Source organism: Syngnathus acus, chromosome 5 (genome assembly GCF_901709675.1).
Source record: "Syngnathus acus chromosome 5, fSynAcu1.2, whole genome shotgun sequence".
Lineage (NCBI taxonomy): Eukaryota > Metazoa > Chordata > Actinopteri > Syngnathiformes > Syngnathidae > Syngnathus > Syngnathus acus.
In genome coordinates this window covers 10,527,201-10,551,197 of record NC_051091.1, presented here as the reverse complement: position 1 = coordinate 10,551,197, position 23,997 = coordinate 10,527,201, and the positions used below count along the sequence as shown (strand labels likewise).

Here is a 23,997-nt window from a genome sequence, read left to right as displayed (position 1 = left end):
AAAAAAACCAAAAAAAAAACGGATCAGTGCTTTTTACAATTTTACAATACAGGCTTTTTTAGTAAAAAAAAATGACCAAGTCTAGTCAGGATTTTTTTAGTTAAAAAAAAGACCATATATAGTAAGGCTTTTTTTTTTCATTAAAAACTGACCATGTATAATAAAGCCTTTTCGGAAAAAAAAAAAAGATTATTTATAGTAAGGCTTTTTTTTAATTACCATTTTTTTAATGCGCATTACCGACACCTACTGGTTGAAGTCATATGAACTGGAAAAAAAACCGAATCACTTGAGGAAGTATATTGTATTGTATTGATGTGTATGGGTTGTTTCCACGGGATGTTGTAAAAAAAACCAAAAAAAAACGGATCAGTGCTTTTTACAATTTTACAATACAGGCTTTTTTAGTAAAAAAAAATGACCAAGTCTAGTCAGGATTTTTTTAGTTAAAAAAAAGACCATATATAGTAAGGCTTTTTTTTTTTCATTAAAAACTGACCATGTATAATAAAGCCTTTTCGGAAAAAAAAAAAAGATTATTTATAGTAAGGCTTTTTTTTTTAATTACCATTTTTTTAAATTACCATGTAAAGAAAGGCTTTTATTTCATAACATTTTTTTCTACAATGTTCAGTATGGCTTTTTTAGTAAACCCATTCCATTCACACTAGTATCCATCCAGGTGTATCACCTTGCAATTTTAAATACAAGAGAATATTGCTTGAATTGTCTTTTTCTTTAATGAATTGAAACAAAAAAACATAACTGTGTTCCAGAATGTGCAAACACAAACAACCTGCTCTTTGTGCCAGACGAAGGTTGGAAACAAAGAATGTACAAATGACGTATTCAAAGTGCAAAACATTTCAAATCTTTTTTTCTCTCACCTATTTATTTAAATGTGAATTTTGAAACAGAACTATCAGACAGAGAAAAAAAAAATTTAGTTGATAAAAATGAAGACATCAGCTCATGTTGGATGTGAAGAGTTGCAAAGTAACTACGAATAAGGACAACACATGGCGGCACATTTCAATATAAAAAATGAATTATTCTATATACAATCACTGCAAAAGATATTTCTAAGGCAAAATATTCAACGCAAAATACCAATGTGCAGTTAAAAAAAAGATGCCATTTTGTTTTTGCTCCACTTGTTAAAGCTTGTGTCCCAAAGTGGAATCTTATCAAAGTCTTTTTCCACGTGAAATTGTTCCATCCTGCTCGTGAACAAACTTCCACAGAGTGGGGGGCGCTATAAGGAGTTTTCCTGCATAAAGCTTTCCGTGCTGTTCCCTGGAGTGAGGTGTGGCGGTCCTCCTTGAGGATACAAGTGCGAGGATGTGTTCAGCACATTTGAAGAAATTTGACTTTAAGAATGGATCTCACCTTCCTGACAGGAGAATCCAATCCACATATGCGTGCAGGTGCAGCGGCCATTACTCGGGTTGCAGCGAGCATCGTGCTGGCATTCGCAGCTTTGCGTGCAGCCGGGCCCGAAACGATCCTCTCGACACTCTGTCACAAATTAAAAACAATTCAAATCTTTCTTAAATCACTCAGTATATATATGTATCTTCACTCACGGAGGTCGCATCTTTGTCCGGTCCTCCCCGCCTCGCAGAGACATCTTCCGGTGACAGAATCGCACGGAGCATCGCGCTCGCAGTCGCACACTTTAGCGCAGTCGTGCCCATACGTGCCTTGTTCACACACTGATCGTAAAGAACCAAAATATCGATTAGCCACAAGGGGGCAGCCTTTACATCGCGTTCTGTGACGAGACTTACTTTTTTGACAGCGAGAGCCGTGACGCCCGGCGGGACAAATGCAATGACCGGTCGCTGCCTGGCAGTCAGCTCCGGCCGTGCAGTTACACTGCAGTTGACACAGCGACCCATACAGACCCGCTGGACACGCTGAGGAACACAACAACGTCATGAATCGGCCACCAATAATAGGCAGTGTCTGCAGTTAAGTAAACAAGCGTCGTATTTTTGTGTTGTTTTCTCACCGTGTTGGCACACATGACCGTAGTACCCAGGGGCACAGAGACAGGCGCCGCTCACTCTGTCGCACGTACCGTTATTTTTACATTCGCACGCCAGCCGGCAGTCGGCGCCAAACGTACCCACCGGGCATGCTGGGATGCAAGAACACGAGAAAGAAGAGTGTCAGTCATGTGAGCACTCCCTCTGGAGCAGAGGTGTCAAACTCTTTTTTTTTCGCGGGCCGCATTGTAGTCATAGCTTCTTTCAGAGGGCCATTAAGACTGTCAACCCAAATAAATGTACGAGCACTTCATATTATATACAGTAAAATCTACTAAACAAACTGACAAATAACTCATTTTCAAATCAGACGAGTAAAAACTGGTCAAATATTGAAATAAAAAAGATATTAAAAGTGAAGACAATTTGCAGTTCTAGTAACGACACACGAATTTGATGCACAATTTGTCTTTGCGGGCCACATAAAATGATGTGGCGGGCTGTTTGACACCTGTGCTCTGGAGGCGCAATGTGTTACCTTTGTCACAGTGTTGTCCGCTCCATCCCAGGCCGCAAGTGCACTTGCCCGTCTCCGGGTGGCACGTGGCCCCGTTGCTGCAGTTGCAACGCCTCACGCAGCCGGAGCCGAACCAGCCCGGAGGACAACCTGATGTGCAAGACACACATAAGTGTGCACACACACAATGATGTAAGGGGGCACTCACTGTGTAAGCAGTGCTCTCCTCTCCGTCCAGGTGGGCACACGCAGCGACCAGTCACCGGGTGGTTCCGAGCTCCGTCTCCACAGACGGCCACCTGAGCGCAGTCTGCTCCGTAGCGTCCATTGGGACACGCTGTCGTCGTGGAAACCATAAGTCATTTACCACTTCATGATGATCCACGAGTTATAAAACTGTTGTTTTGTTCTTTCTGGACTCACTGATGTTGCAGCGTGCGCCGATAAATCCTGCAGGACATTTGCAGGTGCCGCTGGACGGCACACACATGCCGCCATTTTTACAGTCGCACTCACGTTCACAGTTTGGACCGTAACGGCCCGCTCCACATGCTGAACACATGAAAGTAAATGACATACATACAAAGTAAGGAAACTACTACTTTGTAAAAGCATATACCGTAATTTTCGGACTATAAGTCGCACCGGAGTATAAGTCGCACCAGCCATAAAATGCCCAAAAAAGTGAAAAAAAACATATATATGTATACAAGTCGCTCCTGAGTATAAGTCGCCCCCCCACCCAAACTATGAAAAAAACCGCGACTTATAGTCCGAAAAGTACGGTAGTTAAAAAAATTTAATTTAATCAAAAATGTAATGTAAATGAACCATTTTAGAAATATGATTTTCCTGAGTTTTACCTTGGTCACAATTGGGCCCGTGGAAGCCCGGGGCACAGTAGCACAATCCAGACACCGGGTGACACAGTTGGTTGGGTTGAGAGCACTGGCAAACCTCGTTGCAGTTGGGGCCAAACGTCCCAGGGAGGCAAGCTGACGTCAGAAGGAAAGCGACAGGTTGCCATGTATTTCCTCAGTGCAAGCCGATGAAGACTCACTTTGCTCGCAGCCGTTGCCGGTGAGTCCCGCCGGGCAGCCGCACTCGCCCGACACGTGGTGGCAGGACGTGCCCGCAGAACAGCTGCAGCGCCGCATGCAACCCGGCCCAAAAGAACCTGGCAGACAGGCTGCAAGCAAACAAATAAGGATATTATGTTTTGATTATTTTTTTAAAATAAATAAAAGACATACATAATTTATTTTTAGTCCATTTCTCTCTTAGTCAAAACATTTAAATGTACAGTGCAGCTTTTCATTTAGAACACAGCCACATCCATAGTTATAAGAGGGTGTGCAAACTTGTGCAATCACTTTTTCCTTCTTTTGCAGTACCTTTGTCGCAATGTTTTCCTCTCCAACCAGGTGGGCACTGACAGTCGCCCGTGACGTGGTGGCACGACGCCCCGTGTGCACACTGACACCTCTCCTCGCACCCGAGCCCAAATGTGCCCGGCTCACAAGCTGCGAGTGCAAATGAAAGTCACAAAAGACACACAACAGGCACACAAAACGTGGATCAAATACTCACGTTGTTGGCAGCGTTCTCCCATCCATCCTGCGGCGCAGCTGCATCGTCCCGTCCGTCTGTCACACTGGCCGCCGTTCTCACACTCACACTCGCGCTGGCAGTTGGCCCCGAAGCGTCCCGCCGCGCATTCTGTGTGGAAAACATGCATGATGCACACGTCGATCATAATAGAACGCAGACGGCAGAAATCACACAGCATTCACCGGGTTGCTGCTGACGGCTGCAAAATGTTCCCATGTCACAATTTTCACTTAAAACTAGGGTCAGGGTTTCAAACTAGGGTTTCAAACTAGGGTTAGGGTTTCAAGTCAGGGTTCAAAACTAGGGTCAGGGTTTCAAACTAGGGTTAGGGTTTCCAACTAGGGTTTCAAACTAGGGTTAAGGTTTTAAGAAACTGTTCTGTACTTTTTTTAAATGATTTATGGGGTGTCATTTTTTAAAGATTAAATTATGATTGATTCACAAGGATATCTGAGGTCATTGTTTTAAAAGATTTTTGGGACAGAAAAATCTGATCTGAATTTTAAATGTAAATTGGTTTGCATTGGAATTTCTGCTGTATTTTTTGTTTTTATTCTCCCCGCCACATGTTGCACATGTTTCGAATAACTAAGTAGCAACTGATGTTAAAAAGTGTAATAAGTAACAACTGCTCGTAAATTTTAACTGCGCAAGAACACACACACAAAGTGAAGTAATGAGCTGAGCCCGAAAAGCTTCTGGCGGTTGTTGCAAAGAGCAGCCACACTTATTGGACGTCTAAAGATCATCCAGTCGAATAGAGGACGGCCAAACATCCCAAAAAAAAAAAATGCAAATAAATCTCACATCTATTTGAAGACTTCCTCTTACCCAGTTCACAGGCGGTTCCAGTCCAGCCACTTGGACACGAACACTTCCCGCTGCTTTTATCGCACGTGGCTCCATTCTGACACAAGCAGGGGTGCCGACAGTCGGCGCCAAAGAACCCCGCCCAGCATTCTAGGAGGAAAACCGGCTGTTATATTAAAAATAATTTGGGATTTTTTTTTTTTACATAAGTCGATTTCACAGAGTATACAATTTCAACTGTCTTACTTTTACTTTAGAGTTGAATCCGTATCTTTTTTTTTTTACACAATTATCGATACTTCTGTTTAACGATATAGTGTAAATCTTTTACTACCACTGCTGAGTCATCACTTATACGTGCGCTCACCTTGTGCACAGTCGGGTCCACTCCAGCCCGGCGCACACGCACACAACCCACTAGCCGGGTGGCAGATGCCGTTGTTATGGCAAGTGCAGGTCAGATTACAGCCGTCGCCATAGAAACCGCTCGGGCACGCTGCCAATGAGAAGGTATTTAAAAAATAAAACCATAGAAAATCGATAAATCTTTACGTTCCGAGTTCAGATTTTGTCGTGACGACTGCTTTATTAAACGGATTAAAGTCACATCTACTGTATATTTGGATTTAAATAGTGCATTAAAAAAAAATTGGGGATGTTGAAAAAATATTCAAGTCCACTTCTGAAATTGATTATATTATTAAATTAAGTATTGGATCATTCAAACATAATTCATTATTAAAAACGTTATCTCTAAAACATGACACAAAATACCCTGTAACAACCGAGGGCAAATGAATTTTTTTTCATTTTTTAAACTAAACAATTTTCAAATATAGTTCACATTGTGTGGCTTGACTCACTTTGGTTGCAGAACGCTCCAATCCATCCACCGGGACAGGAACACAGCCCGCTGATAGCGTCGCAGCGGCCGCCATTATGACACGCACATTTTTTCTGACAGTCCAATCCAAAGAAGCCCTGAGGACACGCTGAGACATACTGTACCATGATTGACACGTACGCTCTGCACACTTGAAAAAGTAAAACTGTGAGTCGCTTACGCTTTTCGCAGAAAGTTCCCGTCCATCCCACTTGGCAGGTGCATGCGCCGCTCACGTGGTCGCACAACGCCTGGTTGTCACACTGACATCGGTGACGACAACCCAGACCAAACATTCCCGCTGGACATCCTGACAAATGGACACAAATTGATTTATTTAACACAATTTAAATATATGAATGCATATATTGATGTCCGCACGTACTCTCATGGCACCGTGTCCCGGTGTAACCGGCCTCGCAGTTGCACCGACCCGTCACCGCATCACAGCTGCCGTCTCCGTTCTGACAGTCGCAGCTCTCAACGCAATCCGTCCCCCAGTGGCCCGTGTCGCAAGCTGACACACAAAAAAAAAATCTATCTTGAGTTTGATTTTATTGTGATTGTTTTCTTAGGGGTTGCTACCTTTCTGGCAGTTGTGGCCAGTCCAGCCTGGAGCGCAGGTGCATCGCCCACTCACTGGGTTGCAACGGGCGTTGTTCTCACATGCGCATTTCCACTGGCAACCTCGACCGTAACGACCACTTGGGCACGCTGAGATGAGAAGAAATCAAGTTGCTGTCATTCTTACAAAATCTAAAGCCAATTAAAAACGCTACTCACGATGGTGACAGAGTGTTCCCATGAAGCCTGGGGCGCAGTTACACGAGCCGTTCAGTTTATCACACACGCCGCCATTCTCACAAACGGGGCAGCTTTCTGAACAGCCCACACCCCAAAAACCCTCTGGGCACACTGTCGGAGAAATGTTTTCATTATTTTTGTTAACTAGGTGACATCGTGGCATTTGATTGACTTACCATTCTCACAGCGCGGCCCAGAAAAGCCGGCAGGACACCTGCAGCGTCCCGTCACTTTGTCACAGGGGGCGCCGCTGCAGTTACAAGGATGCACGCAGGCGGCTCCGAAGCTTCCTTCGGGGCAGTCTAACGGACAGCACATGTGAAGGGTTGATTAATTTAAATGACGATGTACAAATGTTGTTTTTTTTCAGGAATCTCTCAACATTCAACTGAAGGTTACCCACCTTGTTCGCAGCTGTCGCCGTGACGACCTGGCGGACACTCTCGTTGGCACTCCCCGCTCACGTGGTCACACGACACCCCAGTTGGGCACGCGCACTTTTTCTCACAGCCACCGCCGTACGTGCCTGGGCTGCATTCTGCAGCAGGAAAACAAAGCTGCTCACATACGAGAGAAAGGACAGTAAGATATATTTTACTCACCTTCCTTGCAGGTGTTGCCTCGGTAACCGGGTTTGCACACACACGTGCCGTATCGACGGTGGCACTCCGCAGTGTTGTGTTGGGTGCACTGACACTCTTCGGAGCAACCGGCGCCGAAAGTCCACTTTGGACAAGCTGGAAGAAGAAAGCAACAGTTGATGGCGATGGTGGGTCAGAGTTTTATTTTATCGTTTTAGGATCTTGTAGATTTCGATCTATGAGTCGATGTCAACTTACGGAGGTGGCAGAAGCGTCCATACAGCCCGGGGTCACATAGGCAGGCGCCGTAAGTGCGATGACAGCGTCCGTTATTGGCGCAGTTACACTTTTTATGGCACTGCTTGCCGTAGAACCCCTTCGGACATCCTGCACATAGAAAACCAAATGATTGAATTGTGTTTTTGTGTACTGAAAATACAACTCACCGTCTTGGCACAGGTCCCCGCTAACACCTGGTGGGCAGCGACAGCTCCCGGTGATGGGATCGCAGCTCGCGCCGTTCTTACACTTAGAAGGGAAGGAGCAGTTTTGACCAAAATAGTCCTCAGGGCACGCTGTAGCAGTGAAAACACAACAGAGGGTCTCACTAGAATGAAATCTCCATATTTTTTGCAATTATAAGAAAATGCATTGTTGTGTTCTCACTCTGGTTGCAGATTATTCCCGTCCACCCGTCGGGACAATCGCAGCCATCCTTCCGAGCGTTACACTTTCCTCCGTTAGAACAGTCGTCACATGTCAGACTGCAGTCGTTCCCGAAAGTGTCGTCCAAACACACTACAAGTCACCAAACAAACTTTAGGAGAGTCGAAACTTTTGAACATCAACACAAAATAGGGCCTTTGCCTTCCTGCTGTTGCTGCTGCTGTCAGGGGACGTAAGCCTCAGCATTCCTGTGTGCGAGGTGAGCAAGAGGTGCACTAATTGAGACGACTTGGAGTCAGCATGGTTGAAAAGGGTTGTGTGGCACTTTTTACAACTGTGTGGTGTAGGGGGTACACCTTAAAAAAAATCTATAATTAATAACATAACAAGTAAAGCTTGATAAGTAGGGGACAGTGTAAATATGTGCTATTTTTGCAGACGCACACAGATTGGCACATTTTAAAACTGGGGTTCTGCGCCGTTGTGGGTGTGAACACAGTCGGCGTGACATATAGAATATAAGATATATAAGACTCAGAGCCGTGGATTAGCGGAAACTCAATAACTCGAGAAATACGAACCAAATTTCTCAGATAGATTACTCTCGGCCCTCAGGTCGCCCTCGTCGTCCTCGTAGTCGTCGTAGCGCTCAAGAGGTTGGCTGTAGTCGTGCAGCAAGGTAAGCTGGGGGCGAATCAGGGGCAGCTCGGCGGCGCCTCCGCTGTACAGGGTCTCGACTGCGTTGTCCAGAACTGCGGGGGAGGAAGAGTTTAGATTTGGGTTTGGCATGCCGACGGGGGGATTGGCACTCGCCCACGCTTTCTCAGACAGCACTCACGGATGCAGGACAAGCGGTCCTCATGCAGACGGAATCCTCGTCGGCAGAAGCACTGGTAGGAGCCACCGTTGTTTTGACACGTGTGATCACAACCGCCGTTACCTGACAGACACTCGTTGATGTCTAAACAACAAGAGAGAAAACTACAGCTGTAAATGTAAGTATTTAGTGGGATAAGTACTAATCAATGTTGTGGTTGTAATTGAGAATATAGTTGGAATTCTTGTTTTTACGTTTTACAGTGTACCTACAACCGACCTATTTTTAACTGTTCCAACTTTGCAAGAACTTAACGTCAATGAGATCATGGTCCAAAATCTTGCCGAATAAATATTGTGTCTGGAGTCTAAATGACTGATGCGTGAATGTAAAAGTGAGAAAGACGAATGGGATATTTCTTCTTTTTCATAAACGTGTGGAATTTTAAACATACCGTCACAGCTGCATCCATCTGAGCTAAGGCGGTAGCCCGCTGAGCAGTAGCACTCGTAGCCTCCGGGATAGTTGGCGCAGTTCTGCTGGCAGCAGGAGCTCCGCTGGCCACACTCGTCCACGTCTGCCAAACGCAACACAAGCAGTGAGACCAAACTTTACGATCTCCTGCCTTGAGGCACTTTTTTTTTTTTAAAGGATGAAATAATGCAAATCGTGCAGTTTGAGAAGTCAAATGTGGGTCGAGTGAACAATGGGAAGTGACTAGATCTTGATGACTTAAAACACAGGAAAAGCTTTTGGAGGAAAGATGTATTTATTATCAAACTTGATATCAAACCTGAAATTAGGTTTCTTGTCAGATCTCCAATACTAATTCTAAACTGTTGCTTGGCAAGCTAAACGCAATTATTTTTTTTCGCCATAGGAGAAACCCAACTGATTTTGAAAGCCATCCAAAACAGGGTGGTCCAGGTCGCCGAGGTCATATCAAATTAAAAACTTACAGTTCACATCCAATTAATTCATTCTTACCAACACAGGTTTTAAGGTCATCATGGAGGCGGTAACCTTGGTTACAGGTGCAAACTGGGCCGCTGTTGGAATGCTGGCAATGATGCGAGCATCCGCCATTGTTGTTCTCGCAGCTGTTCACAATCTCCATCTCGATTCCTATCGGAATAGCCGGTGTATTAATTTAGTGCCTCATGGTGTGAATTTTATGTAATGATTGATAGGTCACATAAGTTAAACTCACTGTAACACTGTTTGCCGTCTGATCCAAGCTCGTAGGCGGCGTTACAAACGCAGGCAAAGGAGCCCGGCGTGTTTTGGCAGCCGTGAGCACAGTTGGCCTTTTCAGTCTGACACTCGTCAATATCTAAAAAAAAAAAAGAATCACTTTGTAAAATGCATGCAGAAGTTATTATTTTATTTTTTTTAGAATTAAATTAGCCAGACAGGTTGTATCTAAAAAAAAAAATCCACCGCTATATGAGTCTTGAACAATATTGAGCGTATGCCAATTGCTGTGAATAATTCCAGAAATTAAACCAACCGACCTTGTTTCAGACTCAGGAATTGGAACTCAACCGATTCATATCATATTGCAATATAATGATGTCTACTTCTAATTTTGCGGGCAGCGGTTTTACCTTCACATGTGCGTCCATCTTCAGCCAGAATAAAGCCCACCCTGCAGTCGCAATGCGCGTTGCCGCCGTCGGCCCGACACTGATGCATGCAGCCTCCGTTGTTTTCGGCGCAGGGATTCTGCACTGTCGAGACACATGGGAAGCATTGACTGGAAAATGCATCCAAGTGTAATTTCTTTTTTAATTTGTGTCAGGAATGACATCCTTGTGTTCAGCGTAAACAAAAGAAAAGTTCCCCGGGAATAAAAGTTGCCTGGTAAGCAAGTGTCATTTTCAAATAGAAAGCTATTGCCAAGAAAACTATGCAAAGTGTTGCTTTCATTCTGACTCAAGTGTCCACAAAGATAATTACTATTGGCTTTTGGCGTCAGGTATACTTTACATTTAAGTCATGATTATTTTTACTTTCCAGGTGCAGGCACTCACATTTGCAATGCTTGCCATCCTCGGTCAACTCGTAGTTGGGCTTGCAGCGGCATTGGAAGTGAGCGGTGGACTGCTGGATGCAGTAGTGTTCACAGCCACCATTGCTGAGGGTGCAAGAGTGGACGGCTACAAAGTAAAAAAAAATAAAAAATCTTTGTATCATGTTGCAATGTGTAGAAAATATGTTTAAAAAATCAAGTTATAATCGGCGGATTTTTGTCGATTTTAAAAGCGCTAATATCCTCCGATTAATCAGTTCGGTCCAAGTTCAATTTTTTCCACTGAGGATAAAGAACATATGCCTCCGCATATTGTCATTGTCTCACCACATGTGTTGCTGCACCATTTGTATTAAAGGGTTATAAAACCACAACATAGTATGTTTAGCTTTTTGTGTTAGTATTTAAGCCAGCAGACTCACAAAGTGTGCAATTCTCTTTGTGTGTGGTTTTTTTTTTTTGGTAAACTTTCCCAGGGTGGAAAAAAAAATCACTACCACCATGTGGCTCTCATTACACAAATTGAGACAACTTGAGACACAACAATGGACAGAGCGACAGTTTGTAGCTTAAAAGACTCACAATTGGGAGATTCGCAAATCCGGGTTTCACTTCATAATATAAGTTATTAGAGGGATGATCTCTGGTTTTGGTCTGAATTTTGATTGCACTGAAGGTTGACGTCACGGTTCTCATAGTAATCGCCGGCTTGACATCCTTTTGATGATGGTTGCGTGCCATCAGCGCAAATGGGGCAACAATCAAGGCTTAAAGTCCACATCATACAATGATGAGGTTGCGAACATGACCATCGCAATCATCTCACCAAGCTGAACTCAATCACTTGAGCCAAAACAAGATGGGTCTATGTTTTTGTCTGTGCAAGGCTACAGTCAAGATCCATCCATCAAAGGGCGCATGACAAACCTCAAAGAGCTTTCCAGTTTAAACAATTTGGGCGTGTGGCACGGGTCTGACCTCTGCGGTCAGATCTAGAACTGGATAAGATAAGCAAAGCCGAGATCGGATTCATTCGAGGACGTGCGTTGTTGTCGTTTTCCAACCACTGACGTACTGATTGGAACGTTTTGCCCTTTAACCAGCCCTGCGTGTGATTACTCTGTGAAGGGGAAAAAAGAAACCCTCCAGATACACAAGAAATTTTCCGTTTATTTGTGAGCATACTTTGGATTTTTTCCTGAAGGGCATCTGCACAGCTTTACCGCATCAGACCAGACCGCAAGCCTGCAAAGTCTCACGACGGGGTTTCACCTGGAGTCGCGCCCCACGTAGACGCTGATTATCGCTGCAATCAGACTCGCAGAGACAGCGGGGAGGGGGACGGCTATGATGATCTACAAACGCTAGCCGGGACCACTGTTGATTGTTGAATCCAGTGACCGGCTTATACTCCTCAACATGAAACTAAGCATATGTTCTGAAAGGTTTCCGACACGTAAAAGTCTGGCCTCAATCCTAATCACAGGTGCTCCTCAAGCCAATTCTATAGCTAACAATGTGGATCAGCAGATGGATTGTGTCCAGCTGTCATCAATGAGCAGGAGCGCTTCCCGCCGCTGGATGCTGAACCGATTTAGACGCTTTCATGCTGTGTGATTTCACGGCCAACGTCTGCTTGAATTAATTTCAAGAGGAGCTGCCGACGAATACGGTTGAGTCAATTCATTCCCATTTGCTGATTTGATGCATTCAATTGCATCGGTTAAACTTTGTGAGCACACAGACAACCATTCGATGTCATGCCGATACATCCACATGTACTTACGAAGGCATGTGCGTCCGTCGACGTGCAGGCGAGATCCCATCTGACACTCGCAGTAGTAGGAGCCCCTGGTGTTAACGCATCTGTGCTGGCAGCCGCCATTATGGACCTGGCATTCATCAATATCTGCGGGAAAGAGGATGACAGTGAGTTTAAGATGGGATACGGAAGCAGGAAGAGAGAAAAAGCCTGTCATTATGGCAAATTAAATTCCAGTTGAGCTGCCGGGCTGGATGGACGGATTACGATAAGGGACTTGAGGAGATGAAGGATGAGCAGGCCAAGTAAGCAAGTAACTGCGATGCAAATGAAGCACAACAAATCCCACCATGTGGTAGCAACTAGTGTACAGTTAAATTCTTTCCCCAGTGCGGGCGAAGCCAACACATGGAAGCATCCACATTCCGCTTAGCCACGCCACGATATTGGAAAGACAATAAAAAGAAGGGAGGGAAGTAGCGGTGAGCCAAACATGACCGCAATTAGTTTCCTAAACTTGCCTTGGATTAAAGGTCAAAGATTGATAAATTGCTAGTCATATCAGACTGTCCTCCAACTTTCTGTAAAGTCAGCAGAAATTTAACTGAACCACGTGAAGGGAGCGGTGAGTGAGTTCATGACTGACAAACGCAGGTAACACATCATAAATGACTGTGGATAATTCAGTCGTGGGAAGTAATGTGACCTCACACGCAATTGTATTCATTTTTATTTGTAATCTGGTGTCAATTATTTTCTAGTGCTGCACATAGTGTAAGTGGTGAAAAGAAATTGGCTAAAAGAGTGTTTTTGTCACTGTGCGGGACAATGTGGCAAGTGGACGGGAGCATCTGGACCTCATCGAGCACTTTGCACTGCACATGCATCTTGTCTTGATCACATGGTGCACGGAAGGACATGATGGGGGCACAAAGGGGTCTTTAAAACTTGTGTTTCTTTGTCTTCTGCGGCCAAACGTCAGCCTCGCTTTATGTGCAGCAGCTGGCAGGAGTCACTTCAACACTTTTCTTCCCTTTTTCCATGCGTGCTGCTCATCGTGATTTGATTTGGGGGAAAACAAGTCCCGCTAACCGCAAGAGTTGATGGCACGTTAGCGCTTTGCCCTCACACACACACAACACTCTTGTCAGTGTTGAATTTACTATGCACGGAAGAAGTGAAAAATATGTCTGAATTTCATTTGACGTATTTCTGAGATCAAAAGGATGCTTGTCGTTATTTAAAATATACTTTTGTTCAGTCATGCTAGAAAATAGTGATGATAGCATGTTTTCAATGTGCATTCCTCTCATGTCAGAATCTCCCAAAACTCCCAGACCGCTCCGATTGCCCAATTTGGAATTTGACCAGGAAGTCCTCACTTACCTGCAGCCCCGTGAGGCGGGTTGTAGCCATGGTAACCATAGAAACAATGTGGCCTGTAGCAAAGCCTCCTGTAGAAACCGTACGGGTAGTTTGCAGCAGATGCAAAAAACGGCAACATTTCCACAAGCATCAGGAGGAAAATCCACCATCCTGATGCCAAAATCATTTTGTGGTATTATCCCTCAGGGACTAAAGTATAACTACACGATTAATCAAACTTAAAAACTAAAGGAAAACTCCAGTTGGAAGACCGGGAAAATCATTATGAAAAATGGGAGCTTGCGGAATGCCGGTGGGGTTATCTCTCACTCAGTCTAGACTGCCTCTGGAGTTTTGTGTCCCTCCATCTTCCTCTCACATTCTCACCCTCCCAAAGCTCCAGTTTGTCCGTCACAGGAAAGACCCGCCCCCCCCTCACGCATAAAGGACCTACAACTTGACTTTTTATGTACTAAATTACATACCTGGACATAACTATTTCTATGCATTTATGAGTTATGACTAGGGAGACTATCGAGACGCGTGGAGGCTGCCGATACTAGACACTGATACTTTTATATTTATATAATTTTATACATCAAAAACGGTATTGGTACTTGTGACTATTGGTCGGAATAAAAAGTGGTGTTGAACATTCCTTGTTGTGACAGACGTTTGAAAAAACTGGAGTGTAGTACGAGGTTGAAACCAAGGGTAGCAACAATTTGCGACAGAAAAGCCTGGAAAGGACAGAGAGCGTGACTTGAGCATGAAATGATACTTTATACTTTAAGTACGCGTGTTTTTGGGAGGGGAACCAGCAGCCAGGTGTTGAGAAGCGAACACATGATGAGCCAATACATTTCTGTCTTTGATGCTGCTGACATGTATAAGAAAAAGAATGTGGGCTTTAAAATTTGCCAGAAGTCCAACTCCATATTTCCAATCCAAACATCTGACATAGGAATGAGACCGCCTGTGTCTACTAAGGTCAATATGCAGACATATTAGCCCGCCGGGCCAAAACAGCACTCTAGTAAACAGATCACAGAGCAAACGTAGACCGCCACACCGCCTGACAGTCTGCGCTTTTTGGGGTACGGTTCAGCGAAAGATGAATTTTTAAATCTGGGACGGTGCTCGTTATTTGTACACTAACATACAGTCGCAGCTCACTGTTATTTCAGCTGCTGGAAGGCTGGCAGAGCATCAGTCCTTTGCATCGATGCGAGCCGTAAAGCTTCTTTGGCGTGACGACTGAAATGTTAAACTCATGGCGGCATGATGGAATCCATGCAAACATGTTAAAAACCGACCAGGAGGCTGTCTTAGAAGTTTCCCTGAACAAAAGATGAATTGTTGGTTGGCATCTTAGTGATCCCTAAATACAGTATGGACCTAATCCTTGCTATTTGAAGTATTTGTAAAGTGAATATAAAAATGTCTTCTCAATTTGATACACCAAAGAGAACAGTGTTGTTAACAACGCTGCTAAATTTGAATGATTGATTGCCATGTACCAATGCAAATCACGCAATTGTCTCTGCTCTCAAATGATTTGGGCGCTGCAGAATGGATTGTGATTCTGTGACTCACTTAACAGGTCTGAGGTTTCACTCTAACTCGCCCTGTAGCAGTTTCCTTCCAATGCCTATGATTTCCATCTGTGACAATTTTCCCAACCACTCTTAATTCTAATTACCATTGCGTGGATAGGATGTTTCAATAGTCCTCCAGCCTACTATTACTGATCATTTTGTCTGATCAAACCAACCACATGTTGGCCTACCGTCGTCACAAACATCAAACAGTGGCAGAGAATGAAAGGGAAGATGTCAGAGAAACAATTTGGGTTTGTCGGGAGCGGAAATTTGGAGAAAGAACAAGGATTAATAATACATACTCCATGTTGTGAGGACAAAAATCTGAGATTCCATTTTTACATGAAAAATGGGAGCCAAGATTGATAACAGCATAAATCTTGACCAAATTGTTAAACTTACTTTTCAGTAGTGTCTAATGCAATATAGTGGACTCTAACCTTGACAAGTTTTGCCATCTTGGCTCAGTTCGAGTCCAGCAGGACAGCGGCAGTAGAAACTTCCAATGGTGTTATAGCACAGAGCTTCGCATCCGCCATTGGACTCCTCGCATTCGTTCACATCTGACAGGAGAAATCAAATGAAAGAGTTAATATCCTGCTCACTAAATTGCAAACAGATAAGCCACAATGAGGTTAGTATATTTTTTTTAGCAGGAGCCAAAATTTTAGGGTCAAAATGGCTGTGCCAATTTTAAGAGTTGATTAAAAGAGCTACTGGAAATCCTGAGCAACTACTCCAATATTAACATAAAATTACAGACGAAAGGAAATAAGACACTTGTAAATGTTGTTTCTGTGAAGTTCGTTGCAAAAGTGCCCTTCCAAAAATCACGAGAAGCCCCTTTTTTTTCCAGTCATTTTGCTCCCCAGCAATATCACGCCAGACTTGTCATCAAGTCTACCAGATCATATCTTTTCCCTTCCAGACAGCCTATAATAACGGTCTTGATCCAGGTGCTGACAGTGAAGCATGCGCCAACATTGCACATGGCAAATTACAACTAAAGACAGGAGCCTTCATTATCCATTGAGACCTGCAAATGCAAAAAAAAAATCTTTTGAATGAGTAGATTTGATGAAACGTTATCAAAAGGGGATCTTGAACTGAATCCTGCAGCGCATGGAGTCAATCAAGAGGCAGCTTACACTCACCACCAATTAGCCTGAACATTTTCTCAAAGCCAAAAGAAAAAGAATGAAGACAAAATTAGCCGCCAACTGGCTAGTGGAGATTATGCCTTCAGTTTGGGACATCTGGAAGCTAAAAAAAAAAACAATGATTCCAACTAAATCTGTCACGGGAATTCTATATATAAGCTTGATTTAAAGTTACAGTTTGTAATTGAGACAAGCAATTGCATTTTGTTATACTTCTATCATTGGTGGTGTGGTGGTTCACACGAGAGCTTTGTTTTGCTTTTTGTCCAGCAGTTATGGATTATGATGGCAGAAATATCAAACAGAAGATATCAGATAAAGGTAAAGTGAAACCGCCTCATGCAATCACAGTGCAGCTCAGCTTAAGGTGAGAGGACATCATGGCTAGTGAATGTCAACCACGTGAACTATTCTGGGCCATAGCAAGGCTTCACTTTATCATACAAATGGGTGAAGGTGCAGAGCATTGTTCTGGATGAATAGCACAACATCCCAAACATCATTAGGAGTAAGTGCTCACTGATGTTGTGTCTTCTTTGTAATGAAACGCAAAACAAACGGGACTGAGAAACGGCTACAAAAAAGTGCATTTCACCACATTGTACATTGTGTTCTGGAAAAGAATGAAAAATAAATAAGCTGGGTCTAACGATTTGATTGCACGAAACTGACCCCCCCCCCCCTCCCTCTGCACAGTCAGCTGCAAGCTGAGAGGGTTTACATTCCAGCGCTGCATTGTGCGACTTCCTGCGATAAGGACCAAAGCCACTGTTCCCGGGAGGATCGCGCTAATATCCCGATTGACTACGAGTTACTAAGAAAGAGCTCCATAGCAGATATCATCTCGGGAGCCACGGGGCGGAAAATTGCAGCATTCATGCGGGATGAGGACTGCGTTCTGTGGGAAGGAGGTGTGGGGGGGGGGCATGGATACCACAAACCAGTTTCCTCTTAAGAGTCTAATCTGAAAAGATCTGATGCGAGTCTTGTATTTCGACTTGGCGTGATTACTATTTCCTTTTGGCAAGATACATACACATTTGCGAAGTGACAAATGCTGTTAATACTATTATTAAAACATCCTGCCTGTTTAAATAAATTGTTTGTGGACGGCTTTGGTCAACGTTTAGCAATTACGTACTTAAGCACACTAATGACCCTCTTTAAACAGTTGTGGTTGGTTGGTTGGTTGGTTGGTTGGTTGGTTGGTTGGTTGGTTGGTTGGTTGGTTGGTTGGTTGGTTGTGGCTGACATAGACTACACACTAACATGCACTCATCCATCGATTTTCCAGGGTCACAAGGGTCTAGTTGTCAGTCACCTTCATATTCATCCGGACAAAATCCTCATTGAACTTAAAAAACATGTAAAAGTAGTACCTAAAGAAAAAATCGCATTTTCCAACAAAGGTATCTCGGTTGTGAAATTTCACACTTGATGGGTGGGCAGGCACTCCAGAGACCCAACTATATGTAGACAAGCCACGAAAAAGTCACATCTCCCGTGCCTATTAAGGAGCAAACCATCCGTGAACTACAGCTGGGAATTGGACTGACTCTCTCTCAGGAAGCACATCTTCTAGTCTGACCTGCCGTGCAAGCAACCCAAGAAAAGTTTATTTGAACGGACACGATTCCTTACATTGCATTCAGGAGTTTGACCTCAAGTAAAATAAATATATAATTAAATAGACTTCACATAAGGAGTGCATGAATGTCAATTCCTTTGTGGAAAAGCAGATGTTGATGACATAAAAGAGAGCAGCCACTGGAAACTACTGGCTACGCTTTTTTTTTGTCCCAATGAAAGAAGCACACTTTAATTAAACATTGCCCCCTGCTGCTACATGAACACACACGCAGGGCGCAGTAGAATTTCCCCTTCACTGTTGTTGATGACAGCAAAGTATTTATCATGCATAATTATAAGACCTAACTGATGCTGTCTTTAATTCTTTATGGGTGCAAATGGATGCTGACACAATTTAATTGTTAATTGTTTAATTATTTGTATAATCTAAGGGCATACATGTGGAGATGGTGAGTTGGCTTTTTTTTTTCGATTTGGAGTTGTGGAGAACAGGAAATGTGGACATTTGTGCTGAAGCTCCACAAGGTTTGCCAACTAAGCACTCAGCTATCAGGTCACTGGGATAAGCAGAGAATTAAAACAGTCGTATTTGTGCAACTCTTGTTCCCAACACATGAGTGGTGTTAAGTTACAGTGAGAAGCACTTAATGCGACGAGACTAGAATTTTACCCTTTACTCCATTTAGCTGCAATGGACAATTTTGATTCCGCCCTCAGTCTTCTTCGAGTAAAAGTCATCTTCTGACTGCTGTATGCATGCAAGCATGTGTATGAATCATAAATGGATATTTTCATGTCAAAAGTGTTTCTGTTCCTAACAAGCAGCTGTCGTTACCTCGTCTTTTTTTTTTGTTGTCTCCCCCTGTAATTCCGCTACAGCTGGATGCCTTTAATCCTCCACGCACACGTTCACATCACCTTCTTCATCTCACACATAAGTTAGAAATGTCTGAGGTGTTTTCACTACATCGCCAAACTATGCCCTTTAAAAAATGAAGATTCCCCAAAGGTTCCTGACTTCTCGTGCTCAATTTTACGGTCAGTGAAAGTGAAAGAATTTCATGATGTGTGCAGTTGAACAAATGCCTGTGGACCTCGCGGGGGTTGCCCTTTGACATGTTGCGCGTGCTGTATCAACACTGTACCTGTCGGGACCTGCTGCTCCTGACTCTGACCCTGTAGCAGCTTTTTGGAGTGTCTGGGACACAGAACACAAGCTGAAGGAATCCAGAAATGATTTGCCGTAGACCGGCTATATGAGTGAGATGTACTGCAGCGGCCATTTTGGTGGATGGAAAGTGGCCTGCGGCCATTTTGGCAGCCAGTCACAAAACGGACTGTCATGTCCAAATTACATAGAAGGAATAAACATGGAGACACGAAGTCTCGCTCCATATCTCCACGTGTTTTTCTTCGCAAATTTACAGTTGTTCCGCTCTATTTTAGAGATGTACGTTTTAATGGTCTTATTATAAACAAACAACATTTGGTTCTAAGATGCTTTGATTCCTGCTTATATCAGCAAAGTCAGCACATCAAAGATGCGGAATGCATTGGATTTATGGTCGTTCATACGGCCCAACGAAAGGGGGTCCTTGGTTGACGACCGGCTTGTGTTCAAGGGCAACAATGTCACCGGAATTTATATTTAAGTTGAAGCATGCCGTGGTTTATCACTAACAGAGATGTAAAGTCATCATTACAGAAAATGCGGAAAAGGCCAAATGATTGCTTTTGATGTCTTGAAGTGGAGTGCACTCTTGATTTTGTCACAAATAGTTTGAGGTATGGCTATGAGCAATGGATGTAAAGCAGAGCCCCCCTCCTGTGACAGAACTGAGATTCCAATGGGTGTTTAAAAGCACTTGTGACACGTGAATCTGTCTCATCGCATTTCTGTCAGATTAGCATCTGCTTTTCGTGGCTTGCAAAACGTCAGAGATTTGCCCTGTGGCGACCTTCCCGTGCCAGGATAACACGGCAGATAGGTGAAGTGCTTGGTTTAAAACGCTAATCGGGAGAACAGAAGACGATACATTGGATGTCGCTATGGATGTTTCCAGTCGCCCTGGCTGATGACTTCTACCATAATGATATTTTGCAAACCGCTGCCACGTCTGATTTGCACAAACTTGAAGGCCTTGACGCCTGCAGCATGACCGAGAGCGGCCTTTCATCACCGACGGAGGCTAATGAGACAGAGCGGGAGCCCAGCGCACAATTATGTCAGATTAGGCTGCTCGGCGGGAAGTAGCAGCAGGTAGAAAGGCAAATCGCACCCTCAGAGCACAAAGCGGTTCTCTCTCATTAGCGCCTCACGTCACAGGACGGTGGGTGTGAGGTTGGAGACACAAAACATTGAAGTGAAAATTTTAAATCCTTAGTCCCCCCCCCCCAAAAAAAAAAGCCCTGCACACACCCACCTCAACATCCCAAAATAGGAGGCGTACCCCTTCCCTTAAAAACACATAAATAGTAGCAGCAACCAGGTGGAAAATAAGAATGCAAAAATGCATGACTCAGCACCTACAGTGCATCTGCTTGCTTTCAGCTGCCTTGCCAGTCACGCTGCGCTGCCTGCTAACAATATGCAGATTAAAGCTCCTAATGTCCAAACCAGACAAGAGGTCAGTGACTCTGAGTGGTCCATTTACATCGCGATTTATAACAATCGCGCTCGCCAACGTGAATAGTTACGAGCTAGCAACATAAATTCTCACCCTGACCTTGTCAGGGCTTTCACCCTCTGTTTGTGTGTTTATAATTAGAAACTCCAAATGTCATAACTCAAGATAAGTAAAACAGCAGATGTCTCAGATGGAGCCTGTTAAAGTCATTCCGATGAGGCACAATGCTTCGGAAATATTCCGTTATCGGCATTTTTGTTGTTTTTTACTAACATATAGAAATTGTAGTCAAGTTCGGTTGTCATAAGACAAACTAACGGATGTTTTGGCCTCTCAGCAGCGGATGGGCTCGTCAATCACACGTGACAAAGTTCTGGAGAGCTTCATGGGGTTTACAAAGACTTTCATGGTCACATTAATCCTGGGTAGAGGAGCAAAATGAAAGCACACAGTATCTCCCACTTGATGCAAGACAGGAAACATTTTCGATGCATAAGCTGCCATCCCGCCTACGCACTTAAGAGCTGGATATTCATCATAACAGGAGAGTAATAGCATTTAACAAATGGCAACAATCAGACATTGGAAGAAGATGCACATGTGGCTTTGATTTTCTTCCTAATCCTCAGTCAAGTGTTAGGCTAGCACAGCATGAAGGTTCCGCAAATGTTTTTCTTGATCCCAAGTAAAGACAATTCAAGAAGTTTGGGGGTGGGGGGGATTTATTTTCACAATGGAGAGGGTTACGGAGGGCATGGCTCTCATTACATTCCTTAATGGTCCTTATTGTGGGCATAAACATTCAATAACTGATTAAATAAATATTTGTGCATGGCAGAAATTTGACTGAGCTCAAAAAGTAATGCTGATCTTCTAACTGGGTGCAATTTATTTTGTGCGTGATTTCTCAAACCTAAGACAGACTGATAAAATATACAAAATAAACAACAATCTTCTCCAAAATGATCAAAGCCAGCAATTTCTTTTACAAAATGTTTTTGTTGGATTTTTATCTTCCGCTAACACCATTTCCTTCAAAAGTTCATTTTGTGCTTGGTCTACTCTTCCAAATGACACTTGAAAGGCGCAACTTAAATCCAAGCAATCACAATCCATCACTTTATTATTCCACCCAATTGCAATGTGTCATCATTACCCTTGGAACTCATGACAGCTTAAGTGACATCACACACCAAAAAAAGACACACAATCCTGACCCGGCGTTCCTGAACCGTCTTGTCGACGAGGCCGCGACAGATGTGAGGTCACGCTGACCTTGACGAGCCACCTTTGACCGCCGGAAATCTAATCAGCTCATCCTTGAGGTACGAGTGGATGTTTTAAGGGATTCTTCGACCCTCGAGAGACTGGGATAGGCGACTTGAAAGAGCGATGCCTCCGGCCACGGCGGCCACAAAAACACATGCCTGAGCTACAGAGGATTCATTTAGGCGAGAAGTAGGCGAGCATTACAGGACTAGTCGGTCTGTCTGCATTGTTGAGTGGAGGGCTGGTTACAACAGGTTGAGGAACAATTTGACCGAGGAGAGACCACTAGTGAACCCTAAAGTAATTGCACAGTAGAATGTCTATTACAGGTTGAACAGCAAAACATCTGAAATTAGACTACAGTAATGACAGCTGGAATCGTTAGGTCTTAAAAATGCTTACGCTGCGTTTTCTTTTGCCTTGCTGTTCTTGACGTTTCAAGTGAATGTCATGAATCGAACCAAGGATCCTTTTTTCAGATACATTACTTTTGAGGACAAACAGGAAAAATGCATAAATCCTTTCTGAGATACTCATGGAATGCTCTCTCAACATCATCAGCGTAACATCTCAATCGGAAAAGTACCCCCATTTGCAATAAAAATGTCAGTCAGCAGCTCATGTAAGATATCAACAGTAAAAAAGGCATTCCATGTATCTGAAGCCATAAAAGTAAGTACAGTCAGGAGGTAATTCACTCCCAAATTCACTAAAGCTTGAAAGATAATGTGTTTTGTGGCATCGCAATGACCCCGGCAAGCGGCCCAAATCGTGATTCATACAGACATAAATGGCATTATCAAGAAACAAAAACCTGTTCAAAGCGCAGCTATGAGAACAGTATCGGGTTACGTAGTCTGTCATGACTGTAAATGTCTGCTGTCAACTTTGGTATCATCGCCTCATATTCATGTCCCATAACATTCGAAACAATATATCAGTTTTATGTTTTAAAGCGCTTTTAGTTTGCTTTCCCAATTCGAATGCGATGGTAGATTTGTAGCGCTATTACGTCTTTGAGTCTGAAGTCTAAAGGTTTTGGAAACTGTTGACAAAAAATGATTTAATGAGCCACAGGTCGCATACTGTTTAGGGACTATTTTAAATGACTTCTTCTTTTGAATTGATGCAAAATAATTTTTAAAAAAAGTGAGTCATGCCAAATGGTCTAAAGACAATCTGCTCTACAGATGACTGAAAGGATTTAAGTTTGAAAAGTTTCGAGACGAGACGGTTAATCTTTTAAAAGAAGCAGGATTTGCTGCCTTTAAAAAGTCTTAAGAAGCCCACCTACTCCTTCTCGTCGTGTCACCACAGACTTAAGGCACAAAGCGGTAATTATGCCACTGCACTGTACATCACTTTTTTTTTTTTTTTTTTTTTTTTTTTTTTTTAAAGTCCCAATGATCGTCACACACACACCTGGGTGTGGTGAAATTTGTCCTCTGCATTTAACCCATCCCCATGTGATTTTAATCCATCCCCACACACACATGGGCACACATGGCATAAGCAGACGTAAATTACAGCATGCAAACAAGGGAAAACCACATCCAAAAAAAAAGCTGTCAAAGGTTAGTGAATGATAACCGGAGCAGCGTCTGTTGCTATTATTTAACAAGAACACGCCGTTGCGTGACAGGCAGCGACTCTTAATAGACAATAGCTGCATCATTTGACAGGTTTAGCTGAGTGACCGCATCTGAGAGACATTTTCAGTTTCTCGGTAGGTGCTGCTGTTTTGGTTAGCAACAGAGTTCAAAATGAATTGACAAATTACACTCGTTTTCTTCCTGAAGGGAATAAAAGATAGTGTCTTTGGTGGCTAAAACTATTAAGGCAATATGTTTCTACCAATGGTAAAAGTATACAGTGTAGCCTAGTACTAGTACTTCATGTGTCAGGGAAGTA

The 23,997-nt window shown here is 43.5% G+C and overlaps 1 protein-coding gene across 3 annotated transcripts in view; it reads right to left on the bottom strand.

Moving 5' to 3' along the window:
• Positions 1-721: 721 nt before the first annotated feature.
• Positions 722-23,997, bottom strand: part of megf6b (multiple EGF-like-domains 6b) — a 32,138-nt gene continuing 8,862 nt past the window's right edge. For 2 of the 3 annotated variants that reach the window (XM_037252983.1, XM_037252984.1), the window contains 34 exons: positions 15,881-16,003; positions 12,499-12,621; positions 10,714-10,839; positions 10,288-10,410; positions 9,891-10,013; positions 9,668-9,805; positions 9,135-9,257; positions 8,702-8,824; positions 8,445-8,615; positions 7,864-7,995; positions 7,644-7,772; positions 7,456-7,584; positions 7,219-7,353; positions 7,020-7,154; positions 6,793-6,918; positions 6,596-6,727; positions 6,398-6,526; positions 6,198-6,329; positions 5,994-6,122; positions 5,793-5,921; positions 5,297-5,425; positions 4,951-5,079; positions 4,099-4,227; positions 3,903-4,031; positions 3,569-3,697; positions 3,372-3,503; positions 2,932-3,060; positions 2,717-2,845; positions 2,530-2,658; positions 2,015-2,143; positions 1,791-1,919; positions 1,587-1,715; positions 1,390-1,518; positions 722-1,320 (listed from right to left, as the gene is read on the bottom strand). In XM_037252983.1, the coding sequence (XP_037108878.1) occupies positions 1,256-1,320; positions 1,390-1,518; positions 1,587-1,715; positions 1,791-1,919; positions 2,015-2,143; positions 2,530-2,658; positions 2,717-2,845; positions 2,932-3,060; positions 3,372-3,503; positions 3,569-3,697; positions 3,903-4,031; positions 4,099-4,227; positions 4,951-5,079; positions 5,297-5,425; positions 5,793-5,921; positions 5,994-6,122; positions 6,198-6,329; positions 6,398-6,526; positions 6,596-6,727; positions 6,793-6,918; positions 7,020-7,154; positions 7,219-7,353; positions 7,456-7,584; positions 7,644-7,772; positions 7,864-7,995; positions 8,445-8,615; positions 8,702-8,824; positions 9,135-9,257; positions 9,668-9,805; positions 9,891-10,013; positions 10,288-10,410; positions 10,714-10,839; positions 12,499-12,621; positions 15,881-16,003 (4,355 nt within the window). In that variant the 3' untranslated portion in view covers positions 722-1,255. Of the gene's footprint in view, positions 1,321-1,389; positions 1,519-1,586; positions 1,716-1,790; positions 1,920-2,014; positions 2,144-2,529; positions 2,659-2,716; positions 2,846-2,931; positions 3,061-3,371; positions 3,504-3,568; positions 3,698-3,902; positions 4,032-4,098; positions 4,228-4,950; positions 5,080-5,296; positions 5,426-5,792; positions 5,922-5,993; positions 6,123-6,197; positions 6,330-6,397; positions 6,527-6,595; positions 6,728-6,792; positions 6,919-7,019; positions 7,155-7,218; positions 7,354-7,455; positions 7,585-7,643; positions 7,773-7,863; positions 7,996-8,444; positions 8,616-8,701; positions 8,825-9,134; positions 9,258-9,667; positions 9,806-9,890; positions 10,014-10,287; positions 10,411-10,713; positions 10,840-12,498; positions 12,622-13,860; positions 14,198-15,880; positions 16,004-23,997 lie in introns of those variants that run through there. The other variant, XM_037252985.1, reaches the window with a different exon arrangement.